A 20,442-nucleotide genomic window follows, 5' to 3' on the forward strand; every position below is an offset into this window, starting at 1 on the left:
TAATGTTTGAAGCAGTAAAGCTTGAGTGGAATTCATTCAAATAGATGAAACTACTAGACACTCCATATATAATAAGTAGTCAAATGATATATGATCTTCTATATAGATCAGAATTTGAATCAGTTTATTGCAAAGTACATTATTTTGTTTCAAAAGACTATTTTGGTCATTTTGGTGTATGGGCTTCACACAGTAAAATGTTGTATATACCGCACATAAATATTGGCTATGTGAGTCGAAAAGTATTGTAATAAGTAAAAATAACCTTTTTAATGGTAGAAAGTAAAACAAATTTTAATTTTTTTTTTTTTTTTAAGTTTAATTGTATTTGGAAAAATAAGTACCATTTAACTTATTTAGTTTATCTGCACACAATGTGTGGACCAAAGAGGGTATTTATTTATTTTTATTTATTTTTTTGTCTTTGAAGAAAGCAAAGCAATTTAACACACATAGCCAGCATAATAAATGTTTTTTACATTTTTTATTTTATTTCAAGAATGCAGAAATGTTTATATGGCTTGTCACTGCCCCTAAAAACACAAACCACAAAATCAAGCACTGTTTTAACTTATCCAAAAAAATGCCAGATTGCCCATATTCATGCAAAATGTAACTTTTCTCCAATAATAGTACATTACCCACCAATAATCATGTTATATTACATGAATCATGTCATGTGAAAGTGAAGAAGGAAATGATTGAAAATAATAATAGACAATAGACAATTTACTGAAAGCATTAGGACAGTGCCAGCTGCTCTAAAAGCTATTGTTGTGCTGTTCTATTTACTGTAACTGTAAAGACTCGAAACTCTTTTTTTAACCTTGGTATTGTTTGCACACCTAATCAAACTAACTAAGAAATTATCTCAGAAAGCAGATAGTAGACGCATGCGGTCAAGTGCTCTTGTTTTTTTGGCGTTATATACCAACAGCCCCACCAGTACCACAATGGAGACAACGAAGAGTCCTGCAAAGACACCGGTGCTTGCACTGACATGTACAGATCCACCGTTTTCTGAGGGTGTAAAATGAAAGAACAATTCAGTTACATGAAATATAATGACGTCATTCTTTCTGTAATCATCTCTATATCTCTAATATACCTTCTGCAGAATGCTGCGTTTGTCTGAGCACGCGCAAGGGACCCTGTGTGATGTAGTGCCTGGCTGTTTCTTGGTTCACATCTCGTCTGCGTTTGCGTGAGGGTTGCTGGAGGCAGCCTTGGGCACATCTGGAGTTTGGGCTTCCTTCCGCACACAGGATCACAGAGCAGCTAATGTACACCTGTCGACAGAATTTCAGCCTATTATAGTTCAGTGATCCAGTGCAACACAATTTACAACATGAATTTGCATGTATCTGTCATACCTCATCGAAGCCACCTGTGAACTTGAAAGCTTGGATCTCAAAGTCATACTTTGTGGAATCGCTTGAATAAACCTTGACTGTTTCATCTAAAACGCATCTGTAATGACACATTAGAGGTTAGAGTGAAAATGGTCATTGTTTAATATTAGGATTCCACCCCTACTCCTGACCTAGTACTGTCTTTTTACGAATACCTCTCTGCATCTGCATTCCCTATATTTACTTCTATGTCTGTGCTGTTCTCCTGTATGTTAAATTGTCCTGCTCCTGTCCTGTCATTGTTTCTGTGACCTGAGCCTTGTCCCTAGCATTTCAATACCCAGTGTTGTAAGCTGTGCAAATTATAAATAAAAAAACTTGACTTGAAGTGCAAAACTATATATTCATTGTGTTTATGTTTTATAAAATAATATCTTGTGTGATAAACTTTCAATAAGTGAATGTGTGAATTTATAACAGTTTGCTTGCATTATAACATTTAGTGTTAAACTTCTGCCAGTTATTGGGCATAAAGACTCTTGTTGACATTAATATATATATTTATATATATATATATATATAACATTTCTAGCAATCATTTAATCTTAAGTTTAACACAATTCTTCTGCAGCCTTGAAAGCACTGGCATTTCCATCAGGAATCTAATTCAATTTAAGCTATATGCAGAAATTACTACTTAAGATCTCTTAGCAGCAGAACAAGTTTCTACAGATTAAATGCTTTGTGTGGCTGTCACGTAAACTCTACAATTATACAATGTGACTGATCATTTTTCCTTCAGTATTGTGCTATAAGTGAGGAGAACAAGTGTCGTTAGCATTGTAAAAAATGGGCTTAGGTACACATACAGAAACATAAACCCTTTGCGCTGCACTTGATGTTAATATTCATCCTTGTTTTGCACATTACTGAGCCACACCTGCTGCCACAGTATGACGATAAATGGTTTTGAGGAATGTCATTGTGAAGTGTTCAACAAAGGCTTGAAGGCTGACAGATTTTTGATTTTGAATTTGAAGTGAGCAACCTGCTTTCCTCTGGGTTTGAACCTGAAACCTTGTTGTTAGTTCCCCAGTAGGCTTTAATTTCAGTAAATTAATTCCTATATTAGCAGTACTAATCACAAGCTATGTATATAGTGAATATACTTCGTCCAGTTGGTTCTGGGACAGTAAGAAGTGAGAACGCTATGCACTATCAACAGCACTGCTAAGGTAAGCATCACTATTACTACTGCGCATACTTTGGGTTAGGGACTCACCCGCCACCGTTTGTTGTGTGTAAAAATGTCTTCTATGATGTAAAGTCTCACCCGTCTTTGATGATGTCATAATAGAGAGTACTATATGGGTTGTCTTCTGGAGTGGCCCTGCAGGACTCAACAAAGAGTTTGACCTCTGGGAGAGCGGAATGGGCTTCAATACCCATGTAGAGCATCTCCATGAGCTTCACCTCCACTGGATACAGGTTGGGATCTACCTGACTGTTGAAGCTGTTGTCTGTGAAAACTTCAAATGAGTAACCAAAAGTGCCAAAGCTGGATTCAGTGAAGATGTAGTCAGACTTGTGGTTGACATAGTGGCTGGAGACGCTGGCTACTTTGGGATATTGGCAGGAGAAGCCAATCTTTACTTGATTACGTCTGGTGATGACTGCATTCGGGTTCTCAAAGGAGTTGATTTCATTTTTGAAGACCATGAAATCTCCAGAGTCCTGATTGGTGTAGATGATGAAAAATGGTTCATATATAAACAGATAGGAGGGGAAATTAAGAGAATATTAAGGGAGACCGGGGACAATTGATATAAGAAACATAGATGCCAAAAGTAATGATACAATTAAAACATTTACATCGAGAAAGACTGGATTATAATATTTACTTTAATACAAGACCAAGGAATTGGCCTGCTATGGGGGTGATTTTAAAACTTGAAGAAAAGCATTTATGGGCATTAACCCATATCTCAAATAAGTGCACACTTTAAAGTAATAATATTACTAATTTTATGGTTATTTATGGGTGTTTCTTTAACTTCCTGCACTTTTAGAACTGTGAATTTCTTTTATTATTTGTTTAGTAACGATGTCCAACAGTTTATGTACACGCAGGAGATTTACTGTTTGCAATGTAATGTAATTTTTGTTTGAAAGTAATGAAAATTCCCAATACAGTGTAATTTCCTGCACATCTCAAATTCTGTACTGTGTTTAGTAGAATTCTGTGGAGGAAATGACGATGATGGAAATGACTTTTTGTTTATGTTTTTCATTTAAATAATAAAAATAAAAAAAATGTTGTCTTGCAAAAGCTAATTTCATGGCTAACATTTTATGTATTCTAAATAAAACACACAATTAAATAATATGTTCACACTTTTTGCATAATTTGTCAAAACTACAGCTATATTGGAAATGACGTCCAATAAAAATACTCTGCTCACAAGTGATATTTACCTTAATTTTTTCACATGTCTCATAGTTCATGTCAATCAAGATTTTCATTAACATTTTTGTCTACTTGGTCAACATGTAAACTAACTTTTATTAGTATTTACTTTTTATTAAAAACTTTATTAGAGGCTAAATTGGAAAAAAACAGTACAACTGTGGGATAGACGTAATTTTAAATGTTTTTTATATAAATCTTTTTCACACAATAAATATAGAAAAGGTTTATGTTTATTTCACTCTGTGTTTATCATAGTTTTAAACATGAACCATAATCATTTGTATTTCTATATTAGATTTTCATAGTTTAATATTGAAAGTGTGACTCTGGGACAAGTCTAAAGCAATAAAATCTGTACATAAAAGGCATTTGAAAAGTACCAAATATAAATGATAAAAAGTTTCCAAGTCAGTTTTAATCTGACCTTCATATAAATTGAAATCTGTTTTTTCACTTAAAACAAATGACCCCTGGGACTATTTATTACAGTGTTATTACAACTTTATAAGTGTTATTACACCCTTATATCACTGAATGTTTTTTTGCTTGTGTATGGCATTTCGCATATTAATTTAGTTGTAAGGAAAAATATGTGTTTAAAGCAAAAGTCTAAGTTGGAATTATTTGAAATCACTTTCTTTTTTAAGCAAATATATTGATCAGCTAATGTGTCAAGAACAGTCTTCAACTAGATATTTTAATGAAATAATGTTCATAACAAAGACTTTTTGTAATTTTAAAGATTCAATCTTACAATTCAGTCTTACAATTTTTATTTCATAATTAGTGTTACAATAGCCTTTGAGCTCACAATCAAGATGAAAATCATTTATGTTGGTTACCAGCGACAGTGTTAGCATATGTCATTCATGTTAACTTTAAACCAATAGCTTAGCAATAAAAGACAATGAAATGTTTGCTTAAAAAATCTGTTGTTAGCAGAAGAAAAATACAGAAAATCCAAAAAATCCAAACCTCATTGTTATTTGTTGAAAAGTTTTCACAAAGTGAAACGATAACTCTTCTTTTTCTCAGACAGAAAGAGAACCTCACTGTGTCTATGTGTCGTCACTGTAGCTTATTTGTGATTGTGGAAATTTTGTGTGTTTTAAATGCCTTGCGTTTCCCCTATAATGTGCAGAGAGTTACTTTAAAATTTCCCAGCAAATGTTTAATTTGAAATACATAGACGGCAGTTACTGTACCTCCACTGTAGTGCCACAGGTGTTGAGGGACATTGTGCCCAGGATGTGGGTTTCATTTGTGGTAAGAGAGCAAGTGGGATCTCTCAGCTGAAGCCAGTTCTGGTCAATGCCCTCCATGGAGGCTTTTTTTACGACAATGCTGATACTGTTATCCCCACAGGAGACCTCAGCTTCTCCTGAATGCATATGATTCATTTAAGTTTTACCATTCTAGATATATCTTTACCTAGCCTGTTTTTAATACATTAAAACACCAAGTACGCATATGCAATTACCAAAAAAAAAAATACTAATAATATTTTTTTCCGACTCGTCCCTACTTTTCTTAAAAAACGCAAAACTCTGGGTTACAATGAGACACTTACAATGGAAGTGAGTGGGGCCAATCCTTAAATGTTAAAATACTCACTGTTTTAAAAGTATAGCCACAAGATGTAAAGAATATGTGTTAACATGATTTTAGTGCAATAAAATCGCTTACTTACTAAATTAAAAATTGCTTTGTTGCCATGATGACTTAGTGCTTTAAACCATAAAGCTCTTAAATGACCACAAAAATAACAATTTAAACAACTTTACAGCTCAAATAATACACAAGTTTTAACAGAAGAATTAATTTCAATGCTTTTATCAAATTATAAGCATCACATTTCTGCCTTTAAACCCTCCAAAAATTGTCCCCATTCACTTCCATTGTAAGTGTTTCACTGTAACCTTGATTTTTGCTTTTTTTTAAAGAAAAGGAGGGATGAGTTAAAACTATTTTTAGTGATAATCAACATTATACCACAAATGCTGTCAATTCAGCTTAACTTCTATTGAACCCGGAATATTCCTTTAATGTGCGTTCTTGCGTTAATGTGGTGGTAACAAACCTCAGTACTCAAGGGGGTGATAGAGTTATCTTAAAATGTCTGTGCTATTAAACTTAATGTGTTATTTGCTATAAATATTTTGACTTTAACTTAATTGCTTTGCAATATTCAAACCGTAGCTCCACCATGACATTAGTTGGCTTGAAAGAGAAAACCGACGGTAGAAGTGGACAGTTCACACTAACATCCGCTAAGCGCCCCTTGTGGCACCGTAATGAACTGCAGTCTGACACATATTGGAACACAGCAATGCACGAAATAAAGCTTGCGTAGCCAGCATCTGCGTTCATGTACTTGCGTGAAGCATATTTCAGCCTTATGGCTTGGCAAATACTCTAAGCAAGTACATGCTACTCAAGCACGATTTTGTGCATCGTTGCCTTATGAAATCTTTTAAAATGCAATTCACAACACAGTGTAAGTATGCAGCTCAATATACTTCCTGAGAAGTTCTACTTTGTTCTTCATTTAGGGGTAAAAAGAAGTTTTAAACAGCTGAGCAATGACATACTCTTTGCAAACATTCAGACACCCGTCACATCGCTGTGGGAGGTGTTTAGAAGTACATTTAAATATGAAGATGCTCAAGACTATGTATAAAACCTTAACTAATGTGACATTAAAATGTGTTATTAATGACTTTATGCCTCATTTTATGAGTAGAAGTCACATGAGGTCAGCAAAAGAAGCTGTTTTAACCACTCGATGATGATTTAAAATAATATGCAGCAGAAAATGTTTAATTTTTCTTGTTTACATTCTGAATTCATGACGTTAATGCTCTAACACACTATACATGTCCATAATATGCACCGATTAAACTGTTATTGTAATTTATGATGACACTGGTACTACTGCAAAGATAGGTGTATAAGAGAGTGTTAATGTGCAGAATACAGACAAAAGAATGATGATAGAAGCATATCTTATTTTGGGCAGATATGTGAATGGCTTTTGCTGCAGATGGCACATGAGTGAATGTGCACTTGAGAGTATTTGAGTAGATTTGATTCCTTTTGTAGACTAATTAAACAAAATAAAATTGCATGACATGGTCTTGCATGCTGGTATGTTCATGTTGAATACTGACTGAAAAATTTAAACAAAGGAGTAGCTGGAGCTTCAGGTCACACCTACCGATGACATGGACCAATGGCAGTAAGAAGGTGTTTAGAAGTTTTCCTAAAAGTTTGCCCAGGCAAGCTGTTCTTAACCACCGAAACGAATGCAAAAACACCTTCTTTTTGGACAAATTTTGTTCTAAATGATGTCATACCCGTTCGTTCTTCGATTTCGTATATGAAGTATATCTGGGCCTTTAGCGTAAACATTTCTTCTATGGCCAGTTTTCTTTTTCAGGTCAAATATTGTCTTGGAAGAGCAACAGTTTGGAGAGGATCTTTCTGAGCAAGTTCAATTTGCTATCTGAATAGTAACACATTCGGTTTAATGGCACAGACATTTGAAGGTAACTCCAACGCCCCCTTGAAGTACTGAGGTTAGTTACTGCCACATTAACGCAAGAACACACTAAAAGTAGGACTACAATCTTACAATGCGTTTGCTAAGCATTCGCGTCTGCATATTTGCGTTAAGTATGTACCTGATAGAACCTTCGATTTCGCCACAACCACAACGATGCACCTCATCTCTGACTGGCTAATTAAGAAAACACAGACAAAAAAAGAGCTTTTAAGACACTTTACAAAGATAAACAGCCAATGAGCTTAAGGACAAACCTCCTTTTACCTGTTAAGGGTCTCTGCTGTGAAACACACAGGTACGTGACGATACAAATCTGTTTCCTGTGGCATCCAGGTCAGCGTTGCCACAGAGACCCCATGATCCTCATTTCTCAAGGTTTTAGACATATTAAAGGGGCCACTAACTTGGAAGTCAAAGATGCTACACAAGAGATTGAAAGATCAGATAACATTTATTTACTCCAAGCTGTGAAGTAAAACTCGTTTGCTTAAGCAATCATAATCAGTTGAGCATGTCAAGTTATTTAACTTGATCTAGTGTTACATCTGAAAGACAATAATAGCTTGTGTTACTTTTACTTTTGGGCTGCAGTCCTTAGACAATAAAGTAAAGGGGAATTTTTTTTTGTTTTATTCTGAATAACACCAACATATTTGAGACCTGTTGTCCGAGCTTTGGGCTCGAAGGGTGATCTCAAGAACGTGTCCCACAGCGGCGTGATATTCTTCTCCATGTAAAGGAGTTGGAGTCAAGAAACTTGGCTTGTTCGCACCCGGTACACAACCCTGAACTGGTGGAAGAACTGCAAGAGAGTGTAAACACAGTAGGTTGTATTTGAAAAGCTTAAATTTGCACAGACACAGTGAGTCAGATCTACTATGCATGAATGACATAAAAAAAAAAAAAAAACACTACTTAAAGGGAAAGTTCACCTAAAAATTACAATTCTGTCACCATTTACTCCCACGCATGTTTTTACAAACCCATATGACTTCTTTCTTCTGCACAACACAAAAGTATATGTTAGGCAGAATGTTAGTCAACATTCACTTTCATTGACAATTAAAGTGAATGGAGTCTGAGACCAACATTCTGCCTAACATCTGCTTTTGTGTTCCAAGGAAGAAAGAAGGTCAATACTTTTATTTTTGTAAATACAGCACAAGTTTACTTTTACTTTCACTTACATGTTCCAATGTAATTAACTACAGAACCTGCTTTTCCACAATTTTTCTTTCTATTCTTTCTTGTTCTTTCTTCTGTTCTTTGTTCTTTTCAATGTTATTGACACTGTCTGACAGAAACCGGTTGTTCAGGTCTTTTAAACACAAATGATTACCACTGGCACTGGGGAAAAACCCCCAGCTGGAAGTGAATGATGTTTCTAATCATTCAGGGAATCATACTAGTTTACAATCTTTACCAAGCAGCTTTGATTTTCGGTCATTTCTTTATCACTTATAAATGTTTACATTCTATAAATCAAAATGCTATGCATTTTCACTTTAAACTGCATTTGTGCTCATGAGTTTACAGATTCATTGCAGAAGTTTAGCATTTTTAAAAAAAGAGAGAGAGAGAAAAAAATTGTCTTTTGTTTTTAACAAAGTTAGTTTTGCTACTGCCCTGAAGAAGCTGCATAACAATTATTTGACAAAATAATAAATTAACTATCCTGTTCAAAAGTATACAAACCATTGGTTCTTATCCAATCATGCGTCGCCTTCTTAAAGGAATAGTCCAGGTTCAATACAAGTTAAGCTCAATCGACAGCATTTGTGGCATAATATTGATTACCACATAAATTAACTTAGACTAGTCCCTCCTCTTCTTAAAAAAAAAAAAAAAGCAAAAATCTGGGTTCCAGTGAGGCACTTATAATGGAAGTGAATGGGGGCCAATCCATAAATGTTAAAATGCACATTATTTCAAAAGCCTCAAGACAAGAACAATATGTGTGTTAACGATTTTAGACTTTAGAAAAGTCAATATAATTTTTTTGTCGTAATCAACACTGCGCCATCTCGCTCTTGTGTGACATTTTTTGACATACGTCATCATGACATCAACGCAAGTCGGAAAGATTTCTAACCGGCATGCACCTGCCGGTGATCACCAGTGATTGGTTCTGCGCAAAACTTGCTTATCTCAAACAAGCCTAATCTCTGCTTTTAACATCAAAACATCAACAGTTATACCCACAAAACCTGCGCACATTGGATAAGCCGGTGTCATGCCGATTTTTCACTCCCTAGTATGGTTATGTTTGTGTAGGTGTAGGTGTGACCTTTAGGGATAGGGATGACTCCCTACTATGGTTAGGGTTTGGTGTGGGTGTAAGGGTGGACTTTAGGAATAGGGACTAATCAGGTTGCAGGGAGTAAGAATCTGGCAGGGAGTCAGATTTAAGCACAGCACCGGTAAGAACGCCAGTAAAGGTGTTTACATACAACGTGAAACATGTGAAAATTGTGGTAACTGGTTAAAATCTATGCAGAACGGTTTATGCTAAAACCCTTTAATGGCTTTACCAGGCTAAAAGAAACCCATTTTTTATTATAAAGCATAATCGGTGTAGTAGCGTGCATGTAAACGCGCTCAATGACCGCTGGCAGCATTTTGTGATTTAAGAACATTTCTGTCCATCCAGAAATAACAAATACATATTATTATTTTACAGAAATAAAGCTTTGTTTCTGTCAGAAAACATAGCGGAATATACAATTCTTCTATTAGATATCTAGTTTACTTGCTACTTAGTGCTTTAAACTAAATCTAGACTAACGCCATAAAAGATGTCATGCCACTAACCTGGAAAACTTCGGCAAATTCAATGATTAGATCATCCTCAGAAGTGCTCATTGTATTGCATTGCAAAGCCGGAAAATCTGATAAGAAACTGGTAATTTCAGCCAGCACTTACTATTTTTGTATGTATCATGCATCAGACCGTCAATACGTGGACTGTAGGCATTCTGTGGGTGTGCTGAAGCTCTGAGGTTCAAACTAACTTACAGTATAAGCAAGCTCCCTAATGCTTCCCAAAGAATAAATATGCATATGCTTTATTGCACATTATATTGCTTGACCCATTGCAGATAATGAAATGATTCTCACTTACTCTGAATTTCAAAATGCAGAGGCACTTGACTGAGTGGAGTTGGGTTAGTGTTGCCAGTCAGATTAAAAGCATTTTTGGCTGAGGAGACCCCGTTCCCGTCTGTCACAGTGATGTCTGACACAGGATAATCCTCTAGCATTAGCTCAAACACATGCAGACCCAGAGCCAATGAGCCATTTCTGTGCAGAATGCATGAGCCCTAGACACATAAAAAAATTCATAAAATAAGCCATAAGAGTACACAGTTTCAATGCCCCAAATAAATTACTGAAAATGTAATTGTGGAAAATGTGAAATATTATATTACATATCTATCTATGCATGCGTGCATACATATATATGTATTACCTCATCGATATGTATGTTTGGGTGTTGATGACACGATGAGCAGTTGGCATCACTAAACTTGCATCTCACAACATCTCCATCTGGGTCATTAACCATCAGAGGAAAGTTCTGGAAACAGTTCTGAGGAATCCTGATTACAGACCATTATCAAAGACAAGATGAAGCAAGCTGTATTCTGGTTTTATGAACATACTGTATATGTATCTGTTAATGATGATGCAAATGTGATATTCAGTATTTATAATAATAAAATGCATAGTTCTGTTCCAGGATGCTGATTTGGTTCAATGCAGCATTCCAGCCATGCTAAAAAAAATGCACACACAGTGCAGTACACATTGAGGCTTGTTTACACGTAAAGGGACTATATCTTCTATTTAGCGGATGGCATTTAAACTATTTGCTATATCAAAAGCATGGTTTTTCTCCCCTTTTTCTCCCCAATTTGGAATGCCCAATTCCCAATGTACTCTGGTGGCGTAGTGACTCGCCTCAATCCAGGTGGTGGAGGATGAATCTAAGTTGCCTCCACGTCTGACACCGTCAATCCGCGCATCTTATCACGTGGCTTGTTGAGCGCGTTACCGCGGAGACATAGCGTGTGGCGGCTTCACACCATCCACGCACACCACATGCCCCTCCGAGAGCGAACCACATTATAGCGACCGCGAAGAGGTTACCCCATATGACTCTACCCTCCCTAGCAACTGGGCCAATTTGGTTGCTTAGGAGACCTGACTGAAGTCACTATAAAACAGCATTTTAAAGAAAATGTGTGTCCTTAATATTGCTATTAACCACTTTTTATTAGTAGTAACGGAAAAGCAATTAGGTATGAGAGTTTGTGCTGTTTTGTGAATGTAGTCATGGCTGAAGAGCATTATTTGCCATCATGCTGCCTTCACGTGCTGTTGGGAAACACAGAGATCATTCTGATACCCGAGTTTCTGAGTTGGGAGGAGACGTAAACATTTAACATGGAGGAGGAGTTTCAATAGTGAATGATGGTTTTTTCTTTTCTTTTTTTTTTCTTTTTTTAATGCAGCCATCATATTACCACTTCCCATTTTGGTCATGTAAATAAACATATCAAGAACTAATTGATGCTTATTGTACATTTTTACACAGAGAATATAGTATGTATTTGACCAAAATTCAATCATCATCAGCCACTTGGCTAGCATGTATTATGGTGTCAAACTAAGAGTTCCCCAAGAACGATGCATCAATGAAAATGGCGTCCTCCATGTTTCCAACAACAAAAAAGCAAGTGCTTTTAATTACGGCTTCAGAAGTGGGAAGTAGGAGAAGGCAGCATCACTTCAGATCATGTTATAAAAAATATTTTGCATTCCAGTTTTATTAATTGTATTTATTTTCATTGTGTAATTTTAAAGACTACCCACCTTATGTTTGATACTGCTGCCGAAACAGGGGATCTGTTTGGAGACTGAGTGTCCGAACGTTGTCCTGTGTCAACACGAGTTCGAAGGGTCCATCCACCGACATCATGAACATTATTTTCCCAACAACAACCAGAATCACTGAAAGACATATTTGGTCATAGAACAGCTTGTAGAGTCCATGTAAGCACATTAAAATACTAAGAAATGTTGAAATTCATGTAAATGTCTCAACCTTTAACTCAAGTTGTAATGCTGGTAATATAATAATTTTTTCTTTTTTTTGTAGTAGTAGATTACAGTATAAAAGTGTGCAAAATAAAAGCATATTCACTATTACAAGCTGTAATAAAAATATTTTTGTTATTCTACATATTAGCTATATAGCTTAATATACTGTATTCATCTTCCAAGATGTGTTGTGATTGATTTTAATGATAATACAGTATAATAATTTATAACAAATAATAAATATATTGATGTCTTGTCTGTTTATTGAGGTTGCAGCAAAGACAGGTTAAGGTAAACTGTCATGTGCAATCTAAAACATATATATATATATATATATATATATCCTGGAAAACCAAAAAAAGTCCTTAAAGCTCTGTTCTGGGAACGTTGTGGGAATGTTAATTGGGATATAATTAGAATCCTTTGACCTAAACATTTTAATAACCTTAAAATAACAGTTGAAGGGTATTATCATGTGGATTTATGGGAACTAAGTAATTAATTAATGCCTTATTTACCAATTTGACTTGAACTTGAATTGACTTTGAACTCACAATATTTTTCACATGAAATATAAGACAGAGCATAATAGTTCTGCTTGTAGTATTTCCTGTTAAATCTAAATCTGATAATGAAAATAAAAAAACATAATAAACAAAAACATGATCCTTTTGATCTTACCTCAGAATGAAGGGGCCATTGTTGGTGACATTGGTCGTCATATGACCCTCTGACTGGCACCACAGAGTTTGATTTGAGTGGTCCTGATCCGTCACCTCATCTGTGATCAGTGCTGTGTATGGGAGGTAGCTACAATCTCCACTCTCACAGATCCAGTTGAGAGGAGAGCCACAGGGCCCCCTATTGGACTCTCTGTAGTAAAAGTGCATCTGCCAGAAACACACAGGGCAGACCGGGGCTAGTTGTCAAAAGAGGGGTCTCTCAGTGTCTCATGAATGCAGTGGTTTTGCATGTTGGTGTCAATCACCTAGTTCCAAACTGTTTTCAATAACACAATTTGGGAATTTTTGGGCATCTTCCAAAGTTAAAGTTTAGTATCATCATATTTTTGCAATAGCTCTTGTGTAAACTTACTTTTTTTCATTAATATCAGGTCAGAGCAAGTTATTAAATATGTTTTAAATGTTTTAATTTTATAGACTTGATTAATAACAAACAATGGCCAAAACAATGATTTGATATTTTTGGTTACCTTCTCCATTTTTGCCGTTTAATGTGTTGTTTTGTGCTTCGTAATTGATAATAACAAAGACAAATTTTCAAATAGAGCATAAATAAAAAGGAATACAAATCATTACATTAAGGTAAGATTAATAATGTAGTTCTAAGGTATTACTCTGAACTTACCTCCAATAATCCATCTGGATATCTTTTTCCAGGTGTGAAAGTTAAAGACCCCCCATTAAAACATATGGCTGGGCCCACAGAGAGAGCCAAGCTAACCAGCAGCAGTGCCATGGTGTGAGCCATATCTGATGAAATGGGACTGTGAGCAATCGTATATACGAGAACAGGGTGGACACTTTCTTTTCACATTTTATTGTCTGACTGGTTCTACCAGCTAAAGACACACATTAAAAGAATGGTAAAGATCTGTTTACTTGACATTGATTATATTTGCATCTGCTTACAGCATTTGTTTCCTTATATGGGGAAATGTTTCAGATAGCAATATTATCTACATGTTTTACATTCTAAATAAGAGAAAAATCATATTTCACAGCTGAGGTACCCAATAATTCAGATAATCTAACTTTTAACCAAAATGTATGTATGTATGTATGTAAAATGTATGCAGTTAATTAAACTGTATTCAGGTTATGAATCAGTAAGTACTGATTACTAAATTAATGGTACAATGTATAATATGCATGAATTGTTAAAATAAGGGAATGGTTTACAAATCCTGTGCACAATTTTTTTAACATCATAAAAAAAATAAAAAATACAATTCTTCATAGTGGCCTCTGGAGGAGTTCTATTGTACAGTTTGGTCAAAAAAATGTATTAAAGACTGGCAGACCTGTTAGGATTCTTTTCTGGTCGTGAGCAGCAGAGGACAGAATAGTTTGACCTTCAAAGTAAACAAACACACTTTCTTGCCATTTAGCAGAGGCTTTTCATCCAAAGTGATGATACAATAAATATGATTTTTTTTTTATAATTCTCATCCCTGCCCAGTAGGTGGCTATGTGCACGAAGAATGCGAATCGGCAAAAACAAAAGAAGAAGAATGTGGAAGTGAAAGTGAATGTGGACATTTATAGTAAAAAAGGACTTAAATATTGATCTGTTTCTCACCCACACCTATCATATCGCTTCAGATGACATGGATCAAACCACAGGAGCCTTATGGATTACTTGTATGCTGCCTTTATGTGCTTTTTTGAGCTTCAAAGTTCTGGCCACCAATCACACTGTATGGACCTACAGAGCAGAAATATTCTTCTAAAAATCTTCATTTGTGTTCAGCAGAAGAAAAAAGGTCATCCAGGATGGCATGAGGGTGAGTAAATTATGAGATAAGTTAGATTTTTAGGTGAACTATCCCTTTAAATGTTCAGTGTTAACAACTAAATTGACTCTAAACTCATCATGTATTAAATATACCTCATAGCCTATTATCTGCTTATGCTTTTGTTGGTTTAAGCAATATATCCAGTCGAGAATAAAAAATGAAATAAATGCAACATCCTAGGTTAAATGAACACAATTTTAATATATGACATGACAGTGTTAACAATCTGTCAGTATAAAACTCAGATTAAAGGTGCAAGGTTATTTATTTATTTTTGAAGGGACTCGACTGGTCTCGGGGAAAAGTCCACAAAGTCCACACTTGGACAGGTGTTTCGAGTATTACAACACTGACGGTTTCTCAACAATGACCACATACAGGGATGAATCTCAACACTTTTTCAAATTCCTTGTGTTTGACTGAACTACCGAAATGGTCTAAACGGTACAAGTAACTGTACAACTGCCCCAAACAACCAGTTTCCTACAGTACCTGTTTATTACATTTAAGAAAATCAGTAGCTGTTTGGCTCCATCTTGCAACTCAACATGGTGAGTCACCCACTGTAATAAAATTGCCTTGGAACACAATATTAATGTTAATACATATGAAACTTTTGACCTTTGAATATTACTGAGTCTGAGGATTTTGCTTAGCATTCATAATTTGATTTTTTTGTACATTGTACATTGGCAAAGATGACACACCTCATTTTTAAATAGCTTGTCTACAGTGTGTGCGTGTGTGTTTCTCAGCATTTCCATTGTGTAAACCTGTTTATAAAAACTCCTTTTGAAATAAAGCACGCCAAAATTTCTTACACAGGTTTAAAGTATGTCGAACAAGGACCTCAAGCAATGCATTTGAATACTTGGACTTTCTTATTGTTGTGACTCATACCACACTTCAGGCAACAATTTGCATGTATTTGCAAGTAAGGAGAGAAAGAGTTAATCTGACAAAGAAGTAGAATGTATTGAAAATAATTAATTTGAAGCAGTTGAACTGAAAAAAAAAAAAAAAAAGGGGTTTTGTGCAGCGTGGAACATCCCAATCTGTCTCAGTCAAACTAAACAGTCAAAGCATTGTTTTTTATTCCTTGTGAATAAAGCTCTGGTAGACAGTTCCTGTGTCTCTCTCTCTTTTTCTATTTCTCTCTCTCTCTCTCTCTCTCTCTCTCTCTCTCTCTCACACACACACACACACACACACACACAAATGAACATTAGATTTGGAAATGTATTAAAGAAAAATACACTCCAATTAATTTACATTGACTTGTTTTGATGGTATGATAAAAAATAACCATAGAGGGATGATATACTCAAATTGTTTTATATTTATACATTTTCACATTTAATTTTCTAGAATTATTCTCACAAATAATGAGACATGTTACATAATTTCAGTACTCATGTAGCCTTCAAATATGCATTTATATTGTCAAGTAGTAGGGCAAAAATAAAAACATTTAGCTTTCTAATTTACTTAAAAGTAATTTAATAATAGTTTAAGTCCTTTGATGAAATGACACAATGAATGGTTATGCTTCTTTGAAATCTCAACAGTGTGCAGGACTTGTGTTGTTGTTTTATTGTGGTAGTGATTTGCTTTTGTTGTTGAATTACTAGTGAATTCATATGATCTGTCTGTGGATCTGAAATCAGGTAACCTATTCACATTTAAGGTATTGGTTCAGGTTATGTGAGAGGGTTGCAATAATAATAATAAATAATAATAAAATAATTTAAAAAAAAACCTTCATAATAATGCATATTAAAATGCAAATAGTTTTTTATTTTTTTATTTTTTTTTTTTTACTGTATGTCAGATTTCCCTGCTGGTGTACCTCAAACACTAACTAAAGAAATAATATAAAACAAATAAATATACATTTTCCCCTTAGAGTGTCAGGCATGCTGTCTTTTCTTTTTTCCTTCTTGAACCAGTTTTTCTTTTTTTTTTTTTTTTTTTTTTTTTTTTTAGGAAGCCACTGATAGTATGTTCATTTTTAAGCATGTTTTTCGTTTACTTGACTATTGTGACTTTGGCAAGCTGTGACATTTTCCCCCCACCAAAACTGTTGTTGTGATTCAGTGTCAGCTAATCTTATGTGTAGTTTTGTTTTTTGTTTTTTTTATAATAAAAAGGTATTAATTGCTGTAAACAAACGTTGCAATTCTGCTATGCGTGGTCTCTGAGGGTTTTATATATATATATATATATATATATATATATATATATATATATATATATATATATAAAACAAAACAGGCACTCTCATTAGTTGGGTCTGTTTCAAAATGCCCAAAGAGAATATTGTTTAAATGCATTGGAAATTCTTGCAAGACTTTATTTGCAATAAACATATTATTGTCATATTATTGTCTCTTACACCATTGCTAAGTGTAATGGTGTACTGGCATGACCAATTTAACTTTAGAGACCTCAAAACTAAAATACACGCCCCTCCCTTCAGAGAGAACCTCCCTTTGATTGACACGAGTCTCGACCAATCGTGTGTTTGGGAGGGGCGGGACTTCCTTCATCTTCAGCGCTTGAGGATTATTCGCCAGCTTTAGGTGACACGTAACTAAAGGTGCGATTAGGCCTCGTTAAAACGTCACATTAAATGTGTTTATAGGTTAAAAAGGTCTTTGCATTATGTAAGAAACACCTCAAAGCGTTGGCCCAGCAAGAAGACGGAATACAAGCGAATTGTTTTCTGTTTTGACTGTCTGTGGAAACTTTGCTAGAACTTGAGACTTTTTCAAAGGCATTTTTTAAAAATCAGAAATGCACGCATGTAGTCTTCATGCATCTGACCAAAAGCATACATTTTCATGAGGAATTTCGAGGGGGAGGGGGGGACAAAGTTGTTTCTGTACTGAGGAGTGAAAAGGAAATAACCTCCAGGAGCGACAATGGGAAACGGCGTGTGTTCCAGGAAGCAGAAGAAGATTTTCCAGACTCTTCTACTGGTCACGGTGGTCTTTGGGATGATCTACGGTGGGATGGTATCTTATGAGATGCATAAAGAGCTGAAGAGGACAGAAGCGATGGCTCAGAAGTATCAGCAGCATCAGGAGTCCCTGTCTGCTCAGCTTCAAGGTAAAAACACACATCTGCGACCAGTCATGACGTCACGACGTTTCAACTTTTGAAACATTGTTGCGAGCTTTGAAATATTTGTGGTTGAGGATCTGGGGTGGTTACCCAAGGGTTGGCCTGTAGGTTCAAACCACATAACAGGATGTCATTAGCAATGCACACATTTAAGTCTTTCCACTGTATATTGGAAGATATATCTCATCAAGTTTCTTTTTGCAGGTTTGTTAGCCTTTTTCCATTAGAATGGACTAGAATAGAGTGTGATGGGTATAGCCTTGTGGTTAAAGATCTGGGCTTGTGGTAGGTTCCAACCAGATTTAAAAGATTCCAAATAAGTGGTGGCTCAGCGGTTAAAGGCTCTGGGTTACTGACCAGAAGGTTGGGTGTTCAAGCCCCTACACTGCCAAGATGCCACTGTTGGGCCCTTGAGCAAGGCCCTTGACCCTATCTGCTCCAGGGGCATATCATGGCTGACCCTGCACTCTGACCCCAGCTTAGCTGGGATATGTGAAAACAAATAAATTTCACTGTATATATGAAAATGTATAATGTGTGACAATAATAAAGGCTTTCTTCCTTTCTAATGATGTATGTTTGGTTTGCTAGCTTATTCTATTCTATTCTTTCAATTAGAGGTTGACCAATAGTGGATTTTGCCGATAACCGATTAGTTTTTAAAATAAAATAATTGATAGAATGTTAAAACATTTTCTTGTCTTTCCTTGCAAAGACAGACACAGAGATAGAGGCTTAAAGAGTCGGAAGTTAATAATATCTCAAATGTAGCTTATTGTGAAACCAAAATCCCATTAATAATCAGAAAAAAAGAAGATTTGGTGCACAATGTAGGACTTTTAACTATAAACAAGCCCAAAACATACAAGGGGCTCTTAGTTTGAAACGATGGAGATTTGACTGCATTACAATGCTCTATATTTAAGTATTTACTGAATTTTATTGCCTTTTTATAGCCTATATATTCACCAAATGAGTTTTGTATACAGTATATACTGTAGATATTTCACCAGATGAGGTTTAATGAGGAATAAAGTTTATTATTATTCACATGATATGAATTTGGAGATGCAATATATGTGCTGATGAAACAGGTTTCCATATAGTTGCATTTTTGTTTATCAAATCCAAAATATGCATTGAAGTGAGGACCAAAATATGGATGAATGTTGTTGTCAATGACGAAAGATTTAGATACAGCAAATCCCCACATGATTGTTAATCACAAATAAAAACAACAACAACAACAACAACTAACGGTGACTACTGACAAAGATTTTTGCAGATGACCGGTAGTTCCAAAAAGCAACTATCGGGACCGATGAATCAAAATATATCAACTTTACAGATCTGTTCACTGTAGGCCAGTATTGTCTGACATCTCTATTGAAGTCTGTTTCTGCAGCTTTGCAAGCCTTTTTATGAGAGTGTAGAATTGAATAGTTGTAGGTTCAAGCCACATAAGCAATGAACAAATGATCAGCTACACAGAAGATTTTTTAATATACAACGTGGCCTAAAAAAAAAACCCGGGGCACTATGTTTGATTGCTCATATCGTAAAAATGCATAAACGCATTTGCACAAGTTTTGGCGTACTTCTACGACTTTTTGTAAACGACAAAATGACGTCACTGTGACGTCATCGTGAGCAACAACTTATTACAAATAAATAAATAGTTTACCAAATTTTCAATGTCTGCAAACTTGTGACGTCATTTGTTGTTTACAAAAAGTCATAGAAGTATGGCAAAAACTGTGTGAATGCCTTTGTGCACTATATATTGTCTGACATTTCTAAACAAGTCTTTTTCTGAAAGTTTGCAGAATAAAATAGAATAGAATTTGATTCTATTCTGTTCTGCAAAGTCTTGGTGATTAAAGATCTAGACTGGTAACTAAAAGGTTGTATGTTAAAACCACAATAAAATAATTTCTTATAACAATGCATGAATTTTGTCAACTAGATGACAATTTGTGCATTGTTATATAGAATTCTATTCAATGTGATAAAATGTGTTTTAAAAGCTATTCCAATGTATATTGATCTTGGCTGGTAACCCTACAACCAAAAGGTTGTAGACAGTGTTGGGTGTAATATAATACAAAGAAAATAATTACTGTAATCGAATTACTTTTTATTACAGAAAGCGGTGTAATGCATTATAGTTCATATACTTGTAATCATATTACAGTTACTGACTTTCAAATTAGTTAATAACTTTTAAGTACTTGGGCTGCACAAATTTCTAAAATAATAGTAAATACTGTATGTAGAATACATTTAT

The 20,442-nt window shown here is 35.1% G+C and overlaps 2 protein-coding genes across 2 annotated transcripts in view; one reads left to right on the plus strand and one right to left on the minus strand.

Annotated features, from left to right (window-relative positions):
• Window positions 1-304: 304 nt before the first annotated feature.
• LOC127455864 (uncharacterized) lies at window positions 305-13,973 on the minus strand. Its single transcript, XM_051724002.1, has 13 exons — window positions 13,859-13,973; window positions 13,172-13,380; window positions 12,263-12,400; window positions 10,857-10,986; window positions 10,509-10,707; window positions 8,048-8,189; window positions 7,652-7,807; window positions 7,506-7,561; window positions 5,028-5,203; window positions 2,686-3,086; window positions 1,374-1,470; window positions 1,109-1,289; window positions 305-1,020 (listed from the first exon to the last, which is right to left on the minus strand). The coding sequence occupies exons 1-13, from the start codon at window positions 13,967-13,969 to the stop codon at window positions 872-874; spliced, it is 2,145 nt and encodes a 714-aa protein (XP_051579962.1). The 5' UTR covers window positions 13,970-13,973; the 3' UTR covers window positions 305-871.
• Window positions 13,974-17,603: 3,630 nt separating this feature from the next.
• The window catches only part of LOC127455865 (Golgi integral membrane protein 4-like), a 38,362-nt gene continuing 35,523 nt past the window's right edge, over window positions 17,604-20,442 (plus strand). Inside the window, exon 1 of the mRNA XM_051724003.1 lies at window positions 17,604-18,140. Coding sequence (XP_051579963.1) covers window positions 17,954-18,140 — 187 coding nt within the window. The 5' untranslated portion in view covers window positions 17,604-17,953. The remainder of the gene's footprint in view (window positions 18,141-20,442) is intronic.

The sequence above is a fragment of the Myxocyprinus asiaticus genome, chromosome 18 (genome assembly GCF_019703515.2).
Source record: "Myxocyprinus asiaticus isolate MX2 ecotype Aquarium Trade chromosome 18, UBuf_Myxa_2, whole genome shotgun sequence".
NCBI classification, from domain to species: Eukaryota; Metazoa; Chordata; class Actinopteri; order Cypriniformes; family Catostomidae; genus Myxocyprinus; species Myxocyprinus asiaticus.

Bases quoted from the DNA above. Each gene is read 5' to 3' on its own strand.
- LOC127455864 (XM_051724002.1), bottom strand. From the start codon at position 13,969: ATGGCACTGCTGCTGGTTAGCTTGGCTCTCTCTGTGGGCCCAGCCATA. The intron at 10,708-10,856 runs GTAATACATATA...TTATGTGTCTAG, and splicing joins CAAACATACATATCGATGAG to GGCTCATGCATTCTGCACAG. The intron at 7,808-8,047 runs GTCTCAAATATG...TCTCTTGTGTAG, and splicing joins GCCCAAAGCTCGGACAACAG to CATCTTTGACTTCCAAGTTA.